Raw genomic sequence first — 24,455 nt, 5'->3', positions numbered from 1 at the left:
CATTGGAACTCGCAAGGTCAGGAAAGGAGATTGTCCATGCAGTTCACACTCCTAGTGCACACCAGGCCCTGGGCTGGCTCTGGGGATGCCCTGAAGGCCTAAATGTAGACCCCGGCCTAGACCACTTGCCCAAGAGGAGAGCCATTCCCAAAGGAGTGATAAGCAATTCAGTCCTCTTAAGGAGTTTTTAACAACCTTGAGAAGTCAAAGAAGCCCGGCGCTTCTGAGACTCCTGGAACATTGAGCCATTCTCCCAGCCCCAGTTCCCCCAGCCCTGGGCAGTGATCCATATAAACTTGGACAAGCATCTAATAGTCTCAGGTGCTAAAGGAAAATCACTGCCTGGTTCCCAGGGGGAGGGCAGGGGGAGGCTGACTCAGTCCACAGGAACAGAAGGGAATGGTGGGAAAGGAATCTTGAGGGAAGTAGGCAGGAATTAGGGTCAGCCCACCCATTTCAGCTGGGGAGAAGCAGCCTACTCACCACCCATTCCCTGCTGCTGCCCTGGGTCAGGTCCTAAGCTGGTAGCAGGCAAATGGAGGGTGAGACCCTTTCATTGCTCGCTATCACACTGCTCACTAAAGCACACTAAAGAAAAAGCTCCTGCACGTGGGGCTGAAACAGACATCCCCACTGCTCTTTGGTTGCTCCACTCATTACTATCTTTGACTTTATTTCTTCCAGGCAGCCTTTCCTGATCTCTCAAGTCAGAGACAGGTGTCCCTATTATGTGTCTGCTGGTTCTCCTTTGAGACACTTAACACACCTTAATAGACCTGCTTGTCTGCCTGCCTCCTTACTAGACTGGAAGCTCTCGTGGGCTGACTCGGCTGTGTTCCCTATTAGTGCCTGTCCCTGACACATGAATATCTTAATAAATATTTGTGGAATGAATGAATGCATAAATGTATGCAAGGTTCTTGCCCTCAAATAGCTCCTAGGCTGGTAAAGGAAGCAGACAATAAACAGATCATTCCAAGTACAGGATCAATACCAAGGTGTGGGGAGTGGGACCCCCACAAAGGAGAAAAGTGGGTTACAGCTGGGCTTTCACTGGCACCTTTGTCCCTCTGCTGCTCAAGCCTGCTGGCCGGACCCTTCCCTCTCCTCCGTCCATCCTGCCCCCTGCACTCCCAACTTACCCCGGGGCACATCTTATGTGCACACCCCTTCCACCGACCCCCTGACTCTCCAGAGAGGACCCAGAGGAGGTTCTGTACCCCTGGGAATGGGGTTCTGATCTCCTGCACCCTGGAAAAGTGATCCAGCTTGGCAGGTCTAACCCTGGCCACACTTGGGAGCCGGCTGAACAAAGATTCCTAAGCTGCCTCACACCTACTGACTCACAGTGTTTCAGGGTGGGGCCTTGCAATTTATTTTTAACAAGCTCCTGGCAGGATTCTGGAGTTCCATCAGGATTGGCATCAATGACCAGCCCGCCCCTTCCTTTGGAGGGGCCCACACTCACCCTGACAATGCAGACAATAGCGGGATGTCCAGGGCCCACACTGTTTTCATGGTCTCTTGGCCAGCTGCACTTGTGTTGAGGCTCCCTGCTAAGAGATTCCCCTAGAAAGTGAGTCTGAATGCCCTGACAAGAGCAGCAATTCAGGCCAGGAAAGGAAGAGACCATCAAGTCTCTACTCTGCCTTAGGCATCCTGCTGGCTCTCCCTCGGCCTAAATCTCAGCACCTATCGTGACTCGCCAGTGAGCTGATTCAAGAGCCAGGCCACCTTCTCTGTGATGGCCCTAGAGTAAGTCCTGGACCAGAGGATGACATCAGAGTGATGGACATTTAGGAAGCAATTACTCAGACCCAATGTTCCCTCAGTTTGATGGAGACAAATTAGTCATATTTCCATTATAGTTGGCCTTTTTTTTTCCCCCTACTCCAAATTCTCAAAGTTATTGCATGCTTTTATCTATATTTTAGCTTTTCCACTTAGGTCTTCAATCTGTCTGAAATTTTTTATAGCGGATGAGATAGGCCTCTACTTTCATTTCTCTCCACATTCTAAGGCAGCAATTTTCTAGTATCACATACCAAAAAAAAAAAGTCCATCTTTCCTCCTGACTTGTGAAGTGACTTCCCTCATATGTCAGCTTCTGCTGTGTACTCTGGTGTGTTTCTGAACTTGGCATTGAACTCTGTGGTCTGATTGCCTGTTCCTTGCCAGTCTCACACTGTGCTAATCACTCTAGCTTTGCAACATGACCGGGGTTGGGTGATTCCCTCTGTTAGCTTTTCTTTTTCAAACTGATTTAGCTAATAGGAGTTATTTATACTTCCATATGAATTTTGGAATCTTGTCAATCTTCCCTCCAAAAAAATCCTCCTGGATTTTGATGGTTATATTCCAGAACTTATAAATTTGTAGGAGAAATGACAGCTTTACAATATTAAGTTTTGTAGCCATGAGCAGAATATTTCCCTTTATGAATCACATTAGGTTGCACTCACATTTGAGATCATAAACCTTTTCCTATAAAAATCCCATATATTTTTGTTAGATTACTTCGTGGGTTTTGCAGTTATTAAAAATGGTATTTCATTTTCTGGGCAACTTTGTTGAAATTTGTTGCTAGTTCTAACTGTTCATGAATTCGCACAGATTATTTATACACATTAATAATCTCCAGTAACAATTTTTTTCTTACCTTCTCTTAGTTTGTCTTTTGGTCACGCCCAGTAGCAGTGATTTCGAACAACTCTACCTTGTTCCTGGCCTCAAATGGAAGTTTTTCCATGAAGTGTGATTTTTGCTGTAGAGTTTTAGAGGACAGCCCCTATCAGGTTGAGGAAGCTCTTCTCAATAACTTAACTTGCAAGGACTTTCATTATAAATGGGTATCGAACTATATTCAACACAATAGATATTGAGACAATCATGTAATTTTTTCCTCTTTGTCCATTAATGTGGTGAACTTAACTGATGTTTCTTTATAAAACAAAACCATTTCTAGTACTCAGGAAATGCCCCATTTGAAGTAATACATTTAGGTAGCCTGATATCTCATTTAGGTTTATACACTTAGGATTCAAAGTGATACCTACAATTTTCGTTCTTGTGCAATTCACACCCAGTTTTGGTACAAAGATCTTACAATAAATTATAAAACTAGTGGGACAGCTTTTCCATATCTTCCTATTTTCTGAAACAACCTGTAAATAATAGGAATTATCTCATTTAAAAGAAAAAAGAAAAAAAAAAAAAAACGGGTGCCTGGGTGGCTCAGTCGGTTAAGCGTCCAATTTCAGCTCAGGTCATGTTCTCCTGGTCTGTGAGTTTGAGCCCCGCGTCAGGCTCTGTGCTGACAGCTCAGCCTGCTTCAGATTCTGTGTCTCCTTCTCTGTCTTCCCCTCCCCCGCTCATGCTCTGTCTCTCTCTCTCTCAAAAATAAACAAAAACAAAAAAAGGAATTATGTGGTCAATGAAGTTTAATGCATCTTAGCTATAAAGCCATCTTGGCCTGAGGCTTTTTGGGGTAGGAAGTTACCATTCCTCTTTTTAGTGGTTAATGGTGTATTCAAGGTCTACTTATCTCTTATTGTGGCAATTTCGGCATTTATATTTTTCTAGAAATATAGTTTATCTAGGCTTTCAAAGGTATTGATATATATTTGCTTATAATATTTCATTATTTTTAAAATGTTTATTTATTTTTGAAAGAGAGGAGTGCGAGTGGAGGAAGTGCAGAGAGAGAGGGGGGACAAAGGATTCTAAATGGGCTCTGCGCTGACAGAAGGGAGCCTGATGCAGGGCTCGAACTCAGGAAATGTGAAATCATGATCTGAGCTGAAGACCGAAGCTCAACGGACTAAGCCACCCAGGCTTATAATAATTTATTACTTTTAATCTGCTTTATCTATAGTTATTTCTGCATTTATCCCCTATTTTATTTTCATCTTTTTCTATTTTTTAATAGGTCTAGGAGGGAAGATGGCGGCGTAGGAGGACGCTGGGCTCACCGCGCGTCCTGCTGATCACTTAGATTCCACCTACACCTGCCTAAATAACCCAGAAAACCACCAGAGGATTAGCAGAACGGAGTCGCCGGAGCCAAGCGCAGACGAGAGGCCCACGGAAGAGGGTAGGAAGGGCGGCGAGGCGGTGCGCGCTCCACGGACTGGCGGGAGGGAGCCGGGGCGGAGGGGCGGCTCGCCGGCCAAGCAGAGCCCCCGAGTCTGGCTTGCAAAAAGCGGAGGGGCCTGACGGACTGTGTTCCAACAGCAAGCACGACTTAGCGTCTGGGAGGTCATAAGTTAACAGCTCTGCTCAGAAAGCGGGAAGGCTGGAGGACAAAGGGAAGGAGAGCTGCTGAGCCCCCGGACGACAGAGCTCAGTTTGGTGGGGAACAAAGGCGCTCGCCAGCGCCATCTCCCCCGCCCATCCCCCAGCCAAAATCCCAAAGAGAACCAGTTCCTGCCAGGGAACTTGCTCGCTCCGCGCGCAAACACCCAACTCTGCGCTTCTGCGGAGCCAAACCTCCGGCAGCGGATCTGACTCCCTCCTGCTGCCACAGGGCCCCTCCTGAAGAGGATCACCTAAGGAGAAGCAAGCTAAGCCTGCCCCTCCTGCCCCTGTGCACCTTGCCTACCCACCCCAGCTAAGACGCCAGATCCCCAGCATCACAAGCCTGGCAGTCTGCAAGTAGCCCAGACAGGCCACCCCACCCCACAGTGAATCCCGCTCATAGGAGAGGGGAAGAGAAGGCACGCACCAGTCTGACTGTGGACACAGCGGTGGGCTGGGGGCAGACATCAGGTCTGACTGCGGCTCCGCCCACGAACTCCAGTTATACACCACAGCACAGGGGAAGTGCCCTGCAGGTCCTCACCACGCCAGGGACTATCCAAAATGACCAAGCGGAAGAATTCCCCTCAGAAGAATCTCCAGGAAATAACAACAGCTAATGAGCTGATCAAAAAGGATTTAAATAATATAACAGAAAGTGAATTTAGAATAATAGTCATAAAATTAATCGCTGGGCTTGAAAACAGTATAGCGGACAGCAGAGAATCTCTTGCTACAGAGATCAAGGGGCTAAGGAACAGTCACGAGGAGCTGAAAAACGCTTTAAACGAAATGCATAACAAAATGGAAACCACCACAGCTCGGATTGAAGAGGCAGAGGAGAGAATAGGTGAACTAGAAGTTATGGAAAAAGAGGAAGCTGAGAAAAAGAGAGATAAAAAAATCCAGGAGTACGAGGGGAAAATTAGAGAACTAAGTGATACACTAAAAAGAAATAATCTACGCATTATTGGTATCCCAGAGGAGGAAGAGAGAGGGAAAGGTGCTGAAGGGGTACTTGAAGAAATAATAGCTGAGAACTTCCCTGAACTGGGGAAGGAAAAAGGCATTGAAATCCAAGAGGCACAGAGAACTCCCTTCAGACGTAACTTGAATCGATCTTCTGCACGACATATCATAGTGAAACTGGCAAAATACAAGGATAAAGAGAAAATTCTGAAAGCAGCAAGGGGTAAACGTGCCCTCACATATAAAGGGAGACCTATAAGACTCGTGACTGATCTCTCTTTTGAAACTTGGCAGGCCAGAAAGAATTGGCACGAGATTTTCAGTGTGCTAGACAGAAAAAATATGCAGCCGAGAATCCTTTATCCAGCAAGTCTGTCATTTAGAATCGAAGGAGAGATAAAGGTCTTCCCAAACAAACAAAAACTGAAGGAATTTGTCACCACTAAACCGGCCCTACAAGAGATCCTAAGGGGGACCCTGTGAGACAAAGTACCAGAGACATCACTACAAGCATAAAACATACAGACATCACAATGACTCTAAACCCATATCTTTCTATAATAACACTGAATGTAAATGGATTAAATGCACCAACCAAAAGACTTAGGGTATCAGAATGGATAAAAAAACAAGACCCATCTATTTGCTGTCTACAAGAGACTCATTTTAGACCTGAGGACACCTTTAGATTGAGAGTGAGGGGATGGAGATCTATTTATCATGCTACTGGAAGCCAAAAGAAAGCTGGAGTAGCCATCCTTATATCAGACAAACTAGACTTTAAATTAAAGGCTGTAACAAGAGATGAAGAAGGACATTATATAATAGTGACAGGGTCTATCCATCAGGAAGAGCTAACAATTATAAATGTCTATGCACCGAATACCGGAGCGCCCAAATATATAAAACAATTACTCATAAACATAAGCAACCTTATTGATAAGAATGTGGTAATTGCAGGGGACTTTAACACCCCACTTACAGAAATGGATAGATCAACTAGACACACGGTCAATAAAGAAACAAGGGCCCTGAATGAGACATTGGATCAGATGGACTTGACAGATATATTTAGAACTCTGCATCCCAAAGCAACAGAATATACTTTCTTCTCGAGTGCACATGGAACATTCTCCAAGATAGATCATATACTGGGTCACAAAACAGCCCTTCATAAGTTTACAAGAATTGAAATCATACCATGCATACTTTCAGACCACAATGCTATGAAGCTTGAAATCAACCACAGAAAAAAGTCTGGAAAACCTCCAAAAGCATGGAGGTTAAAGAACACCCTACTAACGAATGAGTGGGTCAACCAGGCAATTAGAGAAGAAATTAAAAAATATATGGAAACAAACGAAAATGAAAATACAACAATCCAAACGCTTTGGGATGCAGCGAAGGCAGTCCTGAGAGGAAAATACATTGCAATCCAGGCCTATCTCAAGAAACAAGAAAAATCCCAAATACAAAATCTAACAGCACACCTAAAGGAAATAGAAGCAGAACAGCAAAGGCAGCCTAAACCCAGCAGAAGAAGAGAAATAATAAAGATCAGAGCAGAAATAAACAATATAGAATCTAAAAAAACTGTAGAGCAGATCAACGAAACCAAGAGTTGGTTTTTTGAAAAAATAAACAAAATTGACAAACCTCTAGCCAGGCTTCTCAAAAAGAAAAGGGAGATGACCCAAATAAATAAAATCATGAATGAAAATGGAATTATTACAACCAATCCCTCAGAGATACAAACAATTATCAGGGAATACTATGAAAAATTATATGCCAACAAATTGGACAACCTGGAAGAAATGGACAAATTCCTGAACACCCACACTCTTCCAAAACTCAATCAGGAGGAAATAGAAAGCTTGAACAGACCCATCACCAGCGAAGAAATTGAATCGGTTATCAAAAATCTCCCAACAAATAAGAGTCCAGGACCAGATGGCTTCCCAGGGGAGTTCTACCAGACGTTTAAAGCAGAGATAATACCTATCCTTCTCAAGCTATTCCAAGAAATAGAAAGGGAAGGAAAACTTCCAGACTCATTCTATGAAGCCAGTATTACTTTGATTCCTAAACCAGACAGAGACCCAGTAAAAAAAGAGAACTACAGGCCAATATCCCTGATGAAAATGGATGCAAAAATTCTCAATAAGATACTAGCAAATCGAATTCAACGGCATATAAAAAGAATTATTCACCATGATCAAGTGGGATTCATTCCTGGGATGCAGGGCTGGTTCAACATTCGCAAATCAATCAACGTGATACATCACATTAACAAAAAAAAGGAGAAAAACCATATGATCCTGTCAATCGATGCAGAAAAGGCCTTCGACAAAATCCAGCACCCTTTCTTAATAAAAACTCTTGAGAAAGTCGGGATAGAAGGAACATACTTAAAGATCATAAAAGCCATTTATGAAAAGCCCACAGCTAACATCATCCTCAACGGGGAAAAACTGAGAGCTTTTTCCCTGAGATCAGGAACACGACAGGGATGCCCACTCTCACCGCTGTTATTTAACATCGTGCTGGAAGTTCTAGCAACAGCAATCAGACAACAAAAGGAAATCAAAGGCGTCAAAATTGGCAAAGATGAAGTCAAGCTTTCGCTCTTTGCAGATGACATGATATTATACATGGAAAATCCGATAGACTCCACCAAAAGTCTGCTAGAACTGATACATGAATTCAGCAAAGTTGCAGGATACAAAATCAATGTACAGAAATCAGTCGCATTCTTATACACTAACAATGAAGCAACAGAAAGACAAATAAAGAAACTGTCCCATTCACAATTGCACCAAGAAGCATAAAATACCTAGGAATAAATCTAACCAAAGATGTAAAGGATCTGTATGCTGAAAACTATAGAAAGCTTATGAAGGTAATTGAAGAAGATTTAAAGAAATGGAAAGACATTCCCTGCTCATGGATTGGAAGAATAAATATTATCAAAATGTCAATACTACCCAAAGCTATCTACACATTCAATGCAATCCCAATCAAAATTGCACCAGCATTCTTCTCGAAACTAGAACAAGCAATCCTAAAATTCATATGGAACCACAAAAGGCCCCGAATAGCCAAAGTAATTTTGAAGAAGAAGACCAAAGCAGGAGGCATCACAATCCCAGACTTTAGCCTCTACTACAAAGCTGTCATCATCAAGACAGCATGGTATTGGCAGAAAAACAGACACATAGACCAATGGAATAGAATAGAAACCCCAGAACTAGACCCACAAACGTATGGCCAACTCATCTTTGACAAAGCAGGAAAGAACATCCAATGGAAAAAAGACAGTCTCTTTAACAAATGGTGCTGGGAGAACTGGACAGCAACATGCAGAAGGTTGAAACTAGACCACTTTCTCACACCATTCACAAAAATAAACTCCAAATGGATAAAGGACCTGAATGTGAGACAGGAAACCATCAAAACCTTAGAGGAGAAAGCAGGAAAAGACCTCTCTGACCTCAGCCATAGCAATCTCTTACTCGACACATCCCCAAAGGCAAGGGAATTAAAAGCAAAAGTGAATTGCTGGGACCTTATGAAGATAAAAAGCTTCTGTACAGCAAAGGAAACAACCAACAAAACTAAAAGGCAACCAACGGAATGGGAAAAGATATTTGCAAATGACATATCGGACAAAGGGCTAGTATCCAAAATCTATAAAGAGCTCACCAAACTCCACACCCGAAAAGCAAATAACCCAGTGAAGAAATGGGCAGAAAACATGAATAGACACTTCTCTAAAGAAGACATCCGGATGGCCAACAGGCACATGAAAAGATGTTCAGCGTCGCTCCTTATCAGGGAAATACAAATCAAAACCACACTCAGATATCACCTCACGCCAGTCAGAGTGGCCAAAATGAACAAATCAGGAGACTATAGATGCTGGAGAGGATGTGGAGAAACGGGAACCCTCTTGCACTGTTGGTGGGAATGCAAATTGGTGCAGCCGCTCTGGAAAGCAGTGTGGAGGTTCCTCAGAAAATTAAAAATAGACCTACCCTATGACCCAGCAATAGCACTGCTAGGAATTTATCCAAGGGACACAGGAGTACTGATGCATAGGGGCACTTGTACCCCAATGTTCATAGCAGCACTCTCAACAATAGCCAAATTATGGAAAGAGCCTAAATGTCCATCAACTGATGAATGGATAAAGAAATTGTGGTTTATATACACAATGGAGTACTACGTGGCAATGAGAAAAAATGAAATATGGCCTTTTGTAGCAACGTGGATGGAACTGGAGAGTGTGATGCTAAGTGAAATAAGCCATACAGAGAAAGACAGATACCATATGGTTTCACTCTTATGTGGATCCTGAGAAACTTAAGAGAAACCCATGGGGGAGGGGAACAAAAAAAAAAAAAAAAAGAGGTTAGAGTGGGAGAGAGCCAAAGCATAAGAGACTGTTGAGAACTGAGAACAAACTAAGGGTTGATGGGGGGTGGGAGGGAGGAGAGGGTGGGTGATGGGTACTGAGGAGGGCACCTTTTGGGATGAGCACTGGGTGTTGTATGGAAACCAATTTGACAATAAATTTCATATAAAAAAAAAAAATAGGTCTAGCTTGACAAAGGTTTTGCCCATTGTATTGATCTTCTCAGAGAACTAGCTTTAGTTGTTGTTAATAGTTTTCTTTCCCCTTTACCATTATATTAAAATTTTTGTTCACTTTCATCGTTATGTTTTTTATTTCCTTACCTATTTCTTTGATCTAAACCTGTTGCTCTCTTACGTTCTTGGTGTTGAATTTATTTTCAGTTTTTGGTTTGTGATAAATTCAAAGTTTAAATTCCCTATGATTTTTGGCATAGCGTTTTCATTATTTACCTCCCATTTTTTTTTTGTCGTTTCCATGATGACTACGTTTTAAACAATAATTTTTTACAATAAGTACTATTTTTAAATATTTAGGCATGTGAGGTTTCTAACACTGCTTATTGCTTTCTGATTCCATTTCTTTATGGCCTGCACAGTCTGTAGGATGGCAGTCCACTGGAATATATTGATAATTCCTTTGTGGCTTAGTGCATGATTAATTGTTATGGCTGTTCCATGTATGATCAAGTTATTAATCATGTCCTTTGTAAAAAAAAATATATATATCATGCCCTTCAACAATTCTTTATCCTTGTTTCCTCCTTGCCTACTTCTCATTTTCAGAGAGGAATGTATTAGAGTTTCCAAGTCCAACTGTTGCTTTATCTTCTTCCCTGTGCAGTTCTGTCAGTTGTTGGGTTTTTTATTTCAAGTTTATATTATGCAGCATATATATGTCCATGACTGTTATCTTTTAAAATTACTATTCCTTTTATAATGACAGAACATCCTTGTCTTTAGGATATATCTGAGTTACATTCTACTTTATCTGATATGAAAATTGCCACTCTAGCTTACTTTTGTTTCAAAGTTGCCCAGTTGTATCTTTTTTCCACCTTATTTTCTAACTTTTTGAGTTCATGTGATCTCATGTCATTTAAAACTCACCTTAGTCCCTTTTTAGCTCCATTTTACAGATAAGGAAACTAAGGCTCAAAAAGGTTACTTACAGGCACCAGCTGCAGAGTGCCAGAGCGGAATCACAGACCCAGGTCGGTCTCACCGCAAAGTCCCTGCCTGTCCACCCCACCCCTCTCACTCCTCTTAAGAAAACCTTACATAGTATTATCTTTTCCTCTTTTATAGAAGGTCTAATTTAGCAGAGGGTTGCCCTCATGGGACAGGAGTCTTCATTAGCAGGCCATGCTTTATAGCTTACAAAGGACATTCCACAGACACTTTCATTTCATCCTCCTAATACTCCATAAGGTGTACAGCAAAGCTACAATTATCCTCATTTTACAGATGAGGAGAGGCTCAGAGACTAGTTGGTACCTGCCAAGATCACCCAGGTGACCAGAACTCAGATTTCACCCGCATGTAATTTGAGCCCAGCCTTCAAGCCTTTTTTCTCCCTGCCTTCTCCACCTGAAGTGTCAGCATTTGAAGTGCATTTCTTAGGGTCAAAGTAGTCTTTGTGCATTTAAAATTTCACCTCTGTAAGCCTTGGTTTTCTCATCCGCAGGATGGGTACCATGCTACCAATTTCACAGAGCTCCTGAGTAAATGAGACATTGCGTGTAAGTAAGTGCTCGGTACCCTCCCTGGCTCAGAGTAAATGCTCCAGAAACTGTTACTGTTGTTGGCAGTTGTATAGACCCTGGAGGTGCAGACACTGACGTCTTTGTCCTCAGGTACATGCCAAGAACAATGTCACCTGGGCTATGCGTCCAGTTCTGTCTGACCCAAAGCCCAGCAAATTCTCTACAGGCTCCCCAGGTGCCTGCGGCTCTGCACTTTGGGAAACACTGAGAAGAGAGACAACACAGCGAAAGCGCCTGAGGCTGAAGGAGGACCACAGTTGAGTGTTGTTTCCCCGGCCTCTGCTGATTGGCTGAGGGATGCGCCCCTAGATAGGCTGGGCCCAATGCCTGTGAGGCGCCTGTGTGAAGCTGTCCAATGAGGGCGCTCCACAATAAGGCGGGGCAAAGGGACCCAATCAGAGCCTCTGTGCATGTCTTTCCCTCGGGAGGTAAAGGAAGGGAAAGCTGAAAAAGACGACTGGTGGCCCACTCTCAGACTGAGTCCTAAAGTCACTGGAACTTTGGTTCCAATACCTCACAAGGCTGGGAGTCTCTGAGACCAGAGAGCAGGGAGACATCCACGCCTCCTGGCAATGCAAAGGGCTAGACTCAGGCGGGTGTGGGCAGCGGTCTTAAACTTTTCCTTACAAAACCACCACCAGGAGACCTCGTTAAGACGTGGATTCTTAGTGAGGTCCCTCAGAGATTTCGATTCTGGGAACTGAAAACTTGGGGCAGGGACCCGACAGCTTGTATCTTTAACAAGCTCCCAGGTCATTCTGATCACAGTGCTAGGGCGTGTTGAAGAATGAGTGGACAGGCCTCCCTAGGCTAGGGGACCCGCTCAGACCCTGGGAGAAGGTGACTCCTCCGCCCCGAGGCTCCTGACGAGGGCTCCAAAGTCACAGCTGTCACTTTGTCATCAAATTCTTACCGGCAGCCTATGGACCTCAATTCTTTTACAAAGGGAGTATCTTTTGTGCCACGAGGAGCAAGGGAAGGCAAGGGCTAGCAGATGAAAACACAGTATGATGAGTCTGCCTGGCTTTGGGCACTGCTCTGGCCCCTAAAAAGGTGAGCCACTTCCACCCAGTAGCTGCTTTCTATAGCCAAGCAGCAGAGGTAGGACGTGCCACCAGGGGCCCTGAGGAACCAGGGTCTGGTCCTGACCCTCTTTCTGCAGCCTCAGGTTTCTCCCCATTGAAGGAAGTGAGGCTGTGATGCCTATGCTGCCCAGGTCTACAATCAGGAGACAATGAACGCAAATCTACTCTATATGGAGACAAATTAAGAGCTCTAGCAAGGTGGGGCGTCTGGGTGGCTCAGTCAGTTAAGCGTCCGACTTCGGCTCAGGTCATAATCTCACAGTTAGTGGGTTTGAGCCCCATATTGGGCTCCGTACTGACAGCTTGGAACCTGGAGCCTGCTTGGATTCTGTGTCTCCCTCTCTGTCCCCTCCCCACTCACGTGCTCTCTCTCTAAAATAAATGAACAAAAAAAAAAAAAAAAGAGCTGTAGCAAGGTTCATCCCCCTAGAACATGGACACTATCCTGACTGCTATATTACAGGTGTGAGCACTTACCCAAAGAAGGCCTGAAAACTCTTAAAGTTGCCCAAGCCCGTGGTCAAGTCACCAAGACCTTAGATGCCTGCTTTTGCCCCTGAGAGAAACTTAAGTAGATGGGGCCTTGGCCCCCACCGAGAGCCTCCCTGTGCTAACTTACATCTTGCTGCTGTTAGTGTGCTTGGGCCAAAGCTTCCCAGGCAGTGGACTCATATTTTAATGACAGCATTTTTTAAGACAGTGGCAGTAATGAGAGCTCAGAGAAGAGATAGACTGTAAAGCAAACTCAAGTCAGAATTCCAGGCTAGCAGAGGCCACCACAATGGCGCCACACATCAATGCTTCATCTCTAGGTGGTCATGCTTTACTTCTTAAACCCTTGAGGAAAAATGATTCCACAGCAGTGAGGAAACGGAGCCAGAGTGATGGCTGGATCCAGCAGCGTGGAGCCTAGGCAGGGCCCACAGATGGACTAGGAGGCCTGGACGGCAGCTTTGGGCCACCAGACCCTCTCAGGAGGCAGGGAGATTGGAGGGCTTCACTTAAAAGGCCTGCGTGTCACCAGGTGAACCCGGCTCACTCCCTGTCACAGGGATGGTAGCTTTTCCCATGGGAGCAACCATGTGCAGACACACAGACAGACATACAGAGATAGAGTATGTTCCTGTGTCTCTTTGTATCTCAAAGACCTGAGACACACGCTCCTGTCTTTCGAGATAGATCCCTTCTCTGTGGTGCCTATTCAGTGGTTCCTCCTCTACCAGAAACTGGTCCCTCATTTCATTCACTTGTTTTCTGGTGAAGAACAGCCTTCGCCCCGTTTTCTCTGTTCTTGGGAGGTAAACATTTAGCCTTAAAAATTGCTTTTAAATCTGCCCACTCTTCTGCTTAAAATTACCCCGCTAAAAGTGCTTTAAAGGAAAAAACATTTTGCCAACTTGAAGTTCCATTTAGTGCTGCTCTAAAATCCATAGGCTATTTAACAACACACCCAGCCTGCAGACTGGCCCAAGCCAGCTGGACCCAGTAGAAGGGGGGGATGCTGAACAGATAAAACTCCAAAGGCACTCACCAGCCATGAGAATACGGGTGCCAAGAACCTGTCACCATTTGCTGAGGAGTAAGGGCTTGGAGCATGGAGGGACTACCTGGGCTCTAGAGAGTCTTTCTTTCAAGGAGGCCTGAGTGTAATGCTAAGTCTCCAGACAGTTCAGTCACACAGTTAGGTTTGGTAGTGCCCAAAGGTTAACAAACATATCCTCTTGCTTATCAAACTAGCATAGGCAATGCCTCAGAGATACTGCAGGTTTAGTTCTAGGCCACTGCAATGAAGTGAATATTACCATAAAATGAGTCAAATGAATTTTTTCGTTTCCTATACGAAAGCTATGTTTACACTATACTGTAGTCCAGTAAGTGTGCAATAGCATGTTTTAAAAAAAAGTGCATACATTAATTTAAAAATATTTTATGGGGCGCCTGGGTGGCTCAGTCGGTTAAGCGCCCGACTTTGGCTCAAGTCATGATCTCGCGGTCTGTGAGTTCGAGCCCTGCGTCGGGCTCTGTGCTGACTGCTCAGAGCCTGGAGCCTGCTTCGGATTCTGTGTCTCCCTCTCTCTCTGACCCTCCCCCATTCATGCTCTGTCTCTGTCTCAAAAAAAAAAATAAATAAATAAACGTTAAAAAAAATTAAAAATATTTTATTGCTAAAAAATGCTAACCATCATCTGAGCTTTCAGGAAGTCACAATCACTAATCACAGATCACCAAATATAACAATGGTGCAAAAGTGTGAAACACTGCAAGGATTACCAAACTGTGACACAGAGACACAAAGTCAGCAAGTGCTGTTGGGTAAATGCACTGATAGACTTGCTCGATGCAGGGTTGCCACAAACCTTCAATTTGTAAAAAAAAAAAGAAAAAAATGCAATTATCTGCAATGCGTAATAAAATGACATACACCTTAAAAGACCAAAAAATGGAGGAGCGCCTGGGTGGCTCAGTCAAATGCCCGACTTCAGCTCAGGTCATGATCTCACCGTTTGTGAGTTCTAGCCCTGCAATGGGCTCTGCGCTGACAGTGTGGAGCCTGCTTAGGATTTTCTCCCTCCCTCTTTCTGCCCCTCCCTTACTGGTACATGAACTCTCTCTCATCATCAATACATAAACTTACCAAAAAAAAGAGAGTAAAAAATGTAGTATCGATGCTGTTAAGGCCACAGTGAAGTGGGAATGAGAATCTTTAAGTTGTTCCCAAGCCTTGACCTATCAGTTTAACATGTAGGAATCTATAGTAAGGAACTTGCGAAACTTGAGACTAAGATTCACGCAGCATGTGAGGAACAGATTTTTACCGAGAGCCCACTATGTACTAGGGACCAACTGAGGAACTGCAGGTACAGACCGGAGCAGGAAACACACCTTGCCTCAGAAGAGCATTCAGTCTGGAAGAAAAGTCAGATGCAAAAATAGGTAGGTGCAAGTCCAGAAAGGAAGTGGGGTGACACAGGTTCCGGGTGCTGCAGGGGCCTGAGGAGCAGTGTCTGAGAGTGGGGAGCCTGAGCTTGGACTTGAAGGAAAGGACAAGGGAGCCCCTGGCAGGTCAGAGGGAGAAATTCCAGACAGACACAGGAAACACCCCCACCTCTGCTAGCCACATGAGTAGGACAAACCTGAAATAACTGAGATAATCAATGCTAGAGCAATCTTTTAAGCAGTGTAGGGTATATTCACATTAAGGGTATCATAATCCTTAAGCATGTTTCTGAAGAATGTTATAGAATGTTAAGAAAAAAAAAAGAAAAAAAAGGGTGCAAGTTTTTTAAGAAACCATGTTTGTATACTTTCTATACAAAAGAAGTACACACACATAGAATAATGTTATCTCTGGGTGGAGGGACTGTTGGTTCTAATTCTTTTAGGCCATTTCCAAATATTCTACGATGGGAATACTTCCACTTGACAACCAGAAAAAAAAGATTTTTAATCACTTTTTATAACCAGTTACTTAAGAAAGTAAACATGACATGGGCAAAGGAATGGAGTGGGTGATTCTGGGGTCTTGAAACATCCTGTATTTTCCTGGCTCTTTCCTCTGCGTGTCTGGAGGTCCTGGCACCCTGCGATGGGGTTTCACGGGCAGGAGCGGCCACCCTGAGCTCCTAGAGAGAGAGGGCTTGCAGGAGCTGGGCCCTGACTCCCGGTGTGGCCTGAGTGGGTCACCTCTCATACCCTTGGCTTGAAAGGCAGGGTAAAGAGAATGGGGCTTTTCCCTTCCCCTTTAATAGTCCCCACTGGGACAGAAAACACCTTTTAACTCTTCATTATTTGCAGTGAAGAAGGAGGAAGAAGGAAATCACTTTCCTCAGGCACATGTGAACACTTTGGGGCTACAAGCTCTAGGTTTCCTGAGATGAAAAACCCCTGGAACTCTCCCAGGAAATAACTGAAGGGAGGGGTAGGAGGGTCAGGAAGGAGGAAGGGAAGGCGAGGCCGAGTCTCCTCTGTGTGGCTGGGTTGTGACCTTCAGGCTGCAGCCCACACCCTCCAGCGGCCCCCCAGTGTCATTGGGAACATTCCCACTCAAGTGCTAGCTCAGCCTGCTGTCAGGCCAGGGCCAGGAGACCCATGGAAGCTGGTGAGCAGCTCTTCACACTTCCTGCCCGCTGGACAGGAGGCCACGACAGAGGAGCAGGGCAATGGCTGTCCCCTGCTTGGCCCTGATCCTTGTCTACCACGTGACCTTCCCATTACTAAGGTCCTCAGGTACTTAGCTGGGAGACAAGACTGCTGTGGACACTTCTGTCGCAGAAAAATTCAGCCCCTTCTACATAAAGCAACGGGCAGCCTCGTGTGAGTTAGGGTATCACAAGTTGCTGTCCCAGAATCTTCTCACCCCAGAACGAGATTACGAGCTCAAGTGACCATACCTACCCACAGTCCCCATCCCTTTCCCCAGCCAGCATCACCCAAGTGTTGCTTCGTGGGCCACTTCCAGCCTGGGTTAGATCCCCTCCCCCAGGCTTTCTCAGAGCCTTGCACGGCCACCTCATAGGACTGATCACACTGTATCAGGAAAGGCTGTTCTAGCGGGTCTGAATCACCATCTAGACCAGGGGTTCCTTGAGGGCGGGGACCAGGTGTCACTCATATCATTAGTCAGCTTGCAGCACCATGCCTGACACATTGCAAGCCCTCGATAGATGATTCCTGACTGAGTATAGGAATGAACACATGGATGCCTAAGATCCCTGTGCTGGGCCTGGAGGGCAGACGCCCATGTTCTGTCTCTCTAATTGCCCAGCCATGGCCCGAGACATGCTAAGTTCATAAAGCATCACTAAGATGTGAGGCAGAGACTCAGGGGGATGACTAAATCATGCTGTGCCTCTTCCTTCCTGAGGACAAGCCTGACTCCAAGCCATATGCATGACCTCACGGGACTGCAGGGACCCCACAAGTAAGTCCCCTAACTCCAAGCAGATCCCACAGCACTGGCTCCAAGAATTGAGCTCAATTGAGTGGCCAGCCCAGCTCAGAGCTGTCATTGCATTTACTTCCTCTAATTAACAAAAGTATCAGAATGGGACAGACCAAGAGCACCTGGGCTCTGGAAGACTGCTGTTCCACCCATAGAAGGAATGTCAAACTCAGCCCCAGGAAAGCAAAGCACTCAACCCTGGTCTTCAACCTGAATGATGCACAGGAAGGCCTGGAGGGCAGTATCCTGGGGACACTGCCGGGAGCCCTGGAATGCTCACAGCTTTGTGTGAACAGTTTTCCCTGGTGCTTGCCTCACCTGATGTCCCCAGGGCGCACCCAGTTAGATGATGGGTAGGCAAGAAAGACTGCGGAACCCGGTCCTGTGGTTGGGTGGGTGGCACTACAGAAAAGCCAACTTGGGACTGATTCATGATGACAGACTCCTACAGCAGAAAAGACTCCAGAGGGCATCTCCTGGAGTCTCATCATTTTCAGAGGGGAACCAGGGACCCAGGGAAGACAGGGGACCTTCTCGAGTTCCCCTGGTGAATGAGCATCAGACTCCAGGTCCCTACCAGCCACCACATCACCTCAGCCCCCACCCCCATCCCAGCAGATACTGAGGGTTAATTGTCTCTAACAAAGCTGCCAACTGATTGCTATCAGCTGGCCGGAGAGCAAGTCCGGCTAGACCGGAGACCCAGACAGACAAAATGCCAGGCTTTCTGGTAGTTCTTCCCCCGCTCTACTCAGTCTCAGGCCTTCATCCCCCAAACCTGGAGCCAGGCAAGGCTCTCACTGAGGTTCCCTCAGCACGCCACACAGAGAACAGTTGTGATAGGGCAAAACACACCTCTGATAAACCAGTCAGGTTTATCAGGTTACTGAGCACAGGTCAAGGGCTTGATGAATATCCTGAAAGGGCACGGGGCCTCGAAGGAGAAATCTGGTGCACAAGGTCAGGAGGGCAGCCGGCCAAGCTTCAACCAGGGGCCCAGGCCTCGAGGAGCGGGGCATCGAAGGGACCCTGCAAAGGATCTTGAGGAGCCCAGAGCATGAAGACCAGAAGGGAGATGGCTTCTGGAGCACGGTCGCTGGAACTTAAGGACCTACAGGAGCAGGTCCCAGAAAGAGCCAGGGGCCCGGGATGGAGTCTCACTGCCATGTGCTACCCGTTCCCCTTGCTTGCTTTGCCCTCTGCAGCCACCGGGGGTTTCACCAGCTCTGCAGCGGCAAGGACTCCACTTTTGTCACTACTCGGTCCACAGTCCCCAGCCCTGGCAAGATGGGCTAATGGAAGAGGCTCCTCGTTCCTTGAAAAATATATCTAAAAACTGTGTGCAAGATATATAAAAAAACATTCGCACATGAACAGTGAGGGGCAGCCATTCCTCTGTTCAGAGGATGAGAAGTGGGGGCAGCTCGGCCTGCTCTTTCCGAGTGGCCAGGCCACGTTCACAAGCCAAAAGGACCCACGGCTTCTTCACTGGTGACCCCTCTCAAAGCAGAAGAATCCTTTATTCCAGCTCTCTCTTCCCTGGAAGGGACCCAGAGAGAGGGCAGGGCTGTGTGAATGAAGCTTGACCAGAAACAACCTCCTTTCATAGGTAGGGACACTGAGGCTCAGGCAGGGAAAGGAATCTCTAAGATCCTTTCTTATGATGCCCTGGGGGCAGCAGCTTGGAGCAGTGTGTTGAGGAGTCTCACAGGCAGGAAACATTGCTCCATTAAGAACTAAAAATGCCCACGGTGGTCCGGCACGGGAGACTGGCTCCAGCTCAGCCTGGCCTGGGCCTCCTCTACCCGCTCACAGGGGCTTGGTGCAAATTAGAACAAGGTGCTCTTTCCCAAGCAGCCTGTGGGCTGGATTCCCCACACCCTCCCTTCAAGACCCTCAAACTTTTCTTCAACTCCCCCCAACTATTGGTTTGCCATGTGTTAATTTGTAAAAATATTTCTTGATATCAAAGGAGGTCATAAACCGTTGACCCCACTTCTGTGCAAGAAGTCAGTTCTCAAAACAGGGAGGATGGCACACTGAAAGGTCCATGTATAAAGACACTGGTGCTGTGAAATCGTGGGCAAGGGTCATGCTGCCCCCACCGTACCCAGAGCCATGTCTCTGTCTTCATCAACAGTTTGCATTCCTCACAACAGGGAGAGAGTATGCAACCAAGTAGCTTCCAGGTTTTCCACATCATCTCCCGGTTTGGCAACCTTCCCGAGGAGGCAGGGCGAAAAGCCCACACCTGAATCTAGTTGCGTGCTCTACACAGGTGTTCACGCAGACGACCAACCTCCCCAGACCTGCTTCTCATTCTAGATGCCCAGCTCCCCAGATTAGAAAACGCCTTGGAAGATTCCTGGATCCCTCCCTCACACTAATCTAGAGGCCACCAAGCACCCAGAGTCCCACTCTTACACATCTATTGTACTCCTCCTCAGTCCTCAGTACCACCATCTTGGCTTAAATCAATTTCTCATCTTGTCTCTCTTCTCCAGCTTCACTCCCCGCCCCCCCCATGCTGCTTTTTACAGCATCTTTCCAAAGCCTTCCAGAGGCTCCTTGTGGCCTTCAGAATCAGGCCCAACTTCCACCAAGCCCACCTCAGTTTGGCCCCTGTCCATCAACCCTTACCACACACTCCAGCCGAACCAATCCAAACCATATGGTGCTCCCTCATATACTGGCCATTCTGTGCCTCCATGCTGTGCTTGAGAGCCTCCCCCAGCCTGGAATCCCCTTTGCAGCACCACTGCCTCAGTCCAAAATGTAATCCACGTCCTGGCTCACCAAACTGGCCAGCCACGCCAGCCAGGAGAGTCTGAAGACTGCAAGCTGAGGCCAGACTCCTCCCAGGACTCTGCCAAGGCAACAACAGGCTGTGGTCTGGGGACATTTAGATATGGAAACAAAGCCAGATATCCTTCGCTCCATGCTTTCAACCCTTGACTGGACCCTGTTCAGACTATCTCTGGCTTCCCTGAGACCTCTATGGCAATTACCTACATGCATCCACTTTCTGCCCCAGACTGTCCTCTTGGAAGGAGAGACACCATCACCTTCCTCTGTGTGTCCCTAGACCCAGCCGGGTCAGTCCTGGGGTATGGTTTATGAGATGAGGTAGCTTCCTGTGTTGTCTCACCCATCAGGCTGAGCTCCCTGTTGGCTAGTTTCATGTTGCTCCTGGTGTTCGTGTGCGGGGAGGGGGAGACAGGTGATGGTGGTTGGGGCATGTCAATGCCCCCACAGGATCTGATTCTTGCCTCAATTTTGGAAACATTACCTTTTGCAAACAACTAAGTGTCTAGAGGCCTCCCTAATACAAGAAGGGGCAGAAAGAGAGGGCCGTCTCTTGGTGAGGACTCACAAGCCCCCCCTCATGGACTGATGCCACCATGGGGTCACAACAAAAGTCTGGCAGGCATCCAGGACTCCCTCGACAATAAGCAAGGAGCATGGATAGGCTCAGGCCTGCTTTCTGGGTCCACATCTTTCAGGATCACAAGCCCCCAAAGAACAATCAGGATAATCAAGTTTGGGAGACAGGCTGCAAATACTGTTCCCATGGCTGCTACCATAGAAAAGTTGTCATTGTACAAATCAGGAGACTATAGATGCTGGAGAGGATGTGGAGAAACGGGAACCCTCTTGCACTGTTGGTGGGAATGCAAATTGGTGCAGCCGCTCTGGAAAGCAGTGTGGAGGTTCCTCAGAAAATTAAAAATAGACCTACCCTATGACCCAGCAATAGCACTGCTAGGAATTTACCCAAGGGATACAGGAGTACTGATGCATAGGGGCACTTGCACCCCAATGTTTACAGCAGCACTCTCAACAATAGCCAAATTATGGAAGGAGCCTAAATGTCCATCAACTGATGAATGGATAAAGAAATTGTGGTTTGGGGCGCCTGGGTGGCGCAGTCGGTTAAGCGTCCGACTTCAGCCAGGTCACGATCTTGCGGTCCGTGAGTTCGAGCCCCGCGTCGGGCTCTGGGCTGATGGCTCGGAGCCTGGAGCCTGTTTCCAGTTCTGTGTCTCCCTCTCTCTCTGCCCCTCCCCCGTTCATGCTCTGTCTCTCTCTGTCCCAAAAATAAATAAATGTTGAAAAAAAAATTAAAAAAAAAAGAAATTGTGGTTTATATACACAATGGAATACTATGTGGCAATGAGAAAGAATGAAATATGGCCTTTTGTAGCAACGTGGATGGAACTGGAGAGTGTGATGCTAAGTGAAATAAGACATACAGAGAAAGACAGATACCATATGGTTTCACTCTTATGTGGATCTTGAGAAACAGAAACCCATGGGGAGGGGAAGGAAAAAAAAAAAAGAGGTTAGAGTGGAAGGGAGCCAAAGCATAAGAGACTGTTAAAAACTGAGAACAAACTGAGGGTTGATGGGGGGTGGGGGGGAGGGTGGGTGATGGGCATTGAGGAGGGCACCTTTTGGGATGAGCACTGGGTGTTGTATGGAAACCAATTTGACAATAAATTTCATATATTGAAAAAAAAAAAAAGAAAAGTTGTCATTGTGATTATTGTGCACCCTTAGCGGAAGGTTTGGGCCCCCTCACCCTCAATATATGTAAACCAATTTACAAAACTGTACGGTCAATCCATATATTAAATATCAGTGTTATGAACTGAACCATATTCCCCAAACTCATATGTTGAAGTCCTAACCAGGACCCTGGAATGTGACTGTTTTTGGAAAGAGGGCCCTTAAATAGGTGATTAAGTTAAAATTAGGTCCCATTAGGGTGGACCCTAACCCAATGTGACTGGTGACCTTAAAGGAAGAGGAAATTTGGGGGCACCTGTGTGGCTCAGTCGGGTAAGTGTCTGACTCTTGAAACTCTGGATTTCGGCTCAGGTCATGATCTCACGGTTCGTGAATTAGAGCCCCCATCAGGCTCTGTGTTGACAGCTTGGAACGCACTTAAGATTCTTTCTCTCCCTCTCTCTCTGCCCCTCCCCTGCTAGCTTGCACATGCACGCTGTCTCTCTCAAAATAAGCTTAAAACGAAGAGAAAATTTGTACACAAATATATACAGAGGGAAGACCATACAAAGACATGACGGAGACAGCCATCTACAAGCCAAAGAGAAGCCTCAGAAAAGGCAAACCCTGCTGACAATTTGGTCTTGACCAGTTTCCATTGTTTGTGTGACTGGGTTTGTGTTTGTGTGTTTGTGGTATTTTGTTATAGCAACCCTAGCAAACGAATATAGTCAGGCTTAATTTCTCTCGTTTTAAAGATAAACATAAAACAGATCTAATTGGTTCTTCTCACAAGCACTTTGGAGGATACTGTCATGGCCTGACTGAATTTTAGAATACGGGCCTCAGGCCAGAGGAAAAGAGGGGCCTGGGGGCCTCTGGACATCTCCCACTGTGGGCCTGAGCGTGTCTGGAAGAATCAGAGAAGCACCCAGAGGGGTAGGTTTGCCACAGACCAAGCCTTGGACCAAACACCCTTCTTCCAGTATTTCCCAGACTCACCGGATCCCAAGATTCACCCAGGTGCCTCAATCCCACCTGGGAGTTGCCAGGTGGGGCTCTGAACTTGTTTTTGTTAAGTGGGCCAGGTGATTCTCAGGACCAGAAGCGTTTTAGAAACCCTAATACAGGCCCTTCCACACCAGGAGGGGGGTGTGTAGTTGGAGTGTGAATATGTGTGTGTGTCCGGGCGGGTCTGAGCATCCCACCAGGCGGAGGCAGGGAGAGAAGCTCGTGATCCAGCCTCCCAGCCCACCCTTCAATCCCATCTCTAGCCCGCCCCCTCCGTCCGGACCTCTGCGGAGGCAACTAGGCTGAAGTTTCTGTCATTGCTGCATTGGCGGATCCGTTTTGCGCCTTGCATTCTTTCTTTGAATCAACAGGTGAGTGGAAGAAATAAATGCCTTTTGCTTCCCTCCCGAGTAACCTTGCAAAGTCCCAGACGCCCTTTTTTTTTCCCCCTGGGTGTGGCCCGCCCGTAAATTTTCTCCCAGGCTCTGGCCCTTAAATGAAACCTAACTTCCCCACTCCCCGAGCTGCCAGACCAAGAGGCGGGTATGAGGCTGAGGGACGTCGCGGCGAGGGGTCTGTGCGCCCTGCTTGGTGGGGCACTAGGTATTCGGATCGTGGAGCACCGCCCCCAGCTCCCCCGGTGACAGTAGGTTCCTTCCGAACCTCCAAAGTCATCCACCCCACCTCCGCCCCCCTCGACCCTGCTCACCCAGGCCGGCAGGTGCTGGCCCCGCAGTTCGCGGCTAATGAACTGGCGTTCGTTGTCTAGGAATTCGAATGCGGCAGCAAGACGCCCGAGCTTCCCGCGACGGTTCCTGCGCCACCACATCCACAGCAAAGCGCCGAGCAGCAGCCAGGTTATGCTGAGCCCCAGGTAGCCGGCAAGGTAGACCGGCGCCAGGTAGAACAGCACTCGCGCCACAAAGGTGTACAGCTCAGGCAGCAGCTGGCTGGACAGGCGCGGCTCGGGGCTGGGTGCGCTCTGGCTTCCCTGGGCGCTGGGGGCGCCGGGCTCCTCCGCTTGCATCTCGTCGCCACCGTGTTACCCTTTCCCAGAGCTTCACCCGAGCTCAGGTCCACGCGTCCTGACACCAGGGCACATCGGTCCTCCAAGCGCGAGGACCCGGCCGCCGCGCCGCACCTGCCCTGCGGGACTCGGACTCGCTGGTGAGGTCTGGGCGCTCAGTTCTCGGGCTTCGCTGCCGCCACCTGGAGCGCGGGATGTGGAGATACGCGGCTCCACCGCGCTCAACTCCCAACCAGAGCCCTGGCTCGCGACGTCTCCGCCCCCAGAGGCGGGCCCAGGGAAGGGGGCGGGGTCATACCGTGGGCGGGGCTCCTGCGGGGTTCTGAAGAGCAACCAGCGGGCGTGGGCACCCTCCGACTCCGAGGTCCCGCGCAGGCGTCAGCTAAGGGCGCAGTTGCAACGCCCGGGTAGAGCCCTGGTTGGTCTAGGTGCTGCCC

General features: G+C 47.2%; 1 protein-coding gene across 4 annotated transcripts in view; it reads right to left on the bottom strand.

Moving 5' to 3' along the window:
- Positions 1-24,230, bottom strand: part of ESYT3 (extended synaptotagmin 3) — a 57,426-nt gene extending 33,196 nt beyond the window's left edge. For 3 of the 4 annotated variants that reach the window (XM_025913781.2, XM_086674375.1, XM_086674376.1), the window contains exon 1: positions 23,701-24,230. In XM_025913781.2, the coding sequence (XP_025769566.1) occupies positions 23,701-24,018 (318 nt within the window). In that variant the 5' untranslated portion in view covers positions 24,019-24,230. Of the gene's footprint in view, positions 1-2,659; positions 2,808-23,700 lie in introns of those variants that run through there. The other variant, XM_086674377.1, reaches the window with a different exon arrangement.
- Positions 24,231-24,455: the final 225 nt, after the last annotated feature.

This window comes from Puma concolor, chromosome C2 (assembly GCF_028749965.1).
Source record: "Puma concolor isolate L17-30 chromosome C2, mPumCon1.1.hap2, whole genome shotgun sequence".
In the NCBI taxonomy this organism is placed as follows: Eukaryota; Metazoa; Chordata; class Mammalia; order Carnivora; family Felidae; genus Puma; species Puma concolor.
The sequence above is the reverse complement of the archived record's forward strand: the minus strand, read 5'-3'. Positions and strand labels throughout refer to the sequence as shown.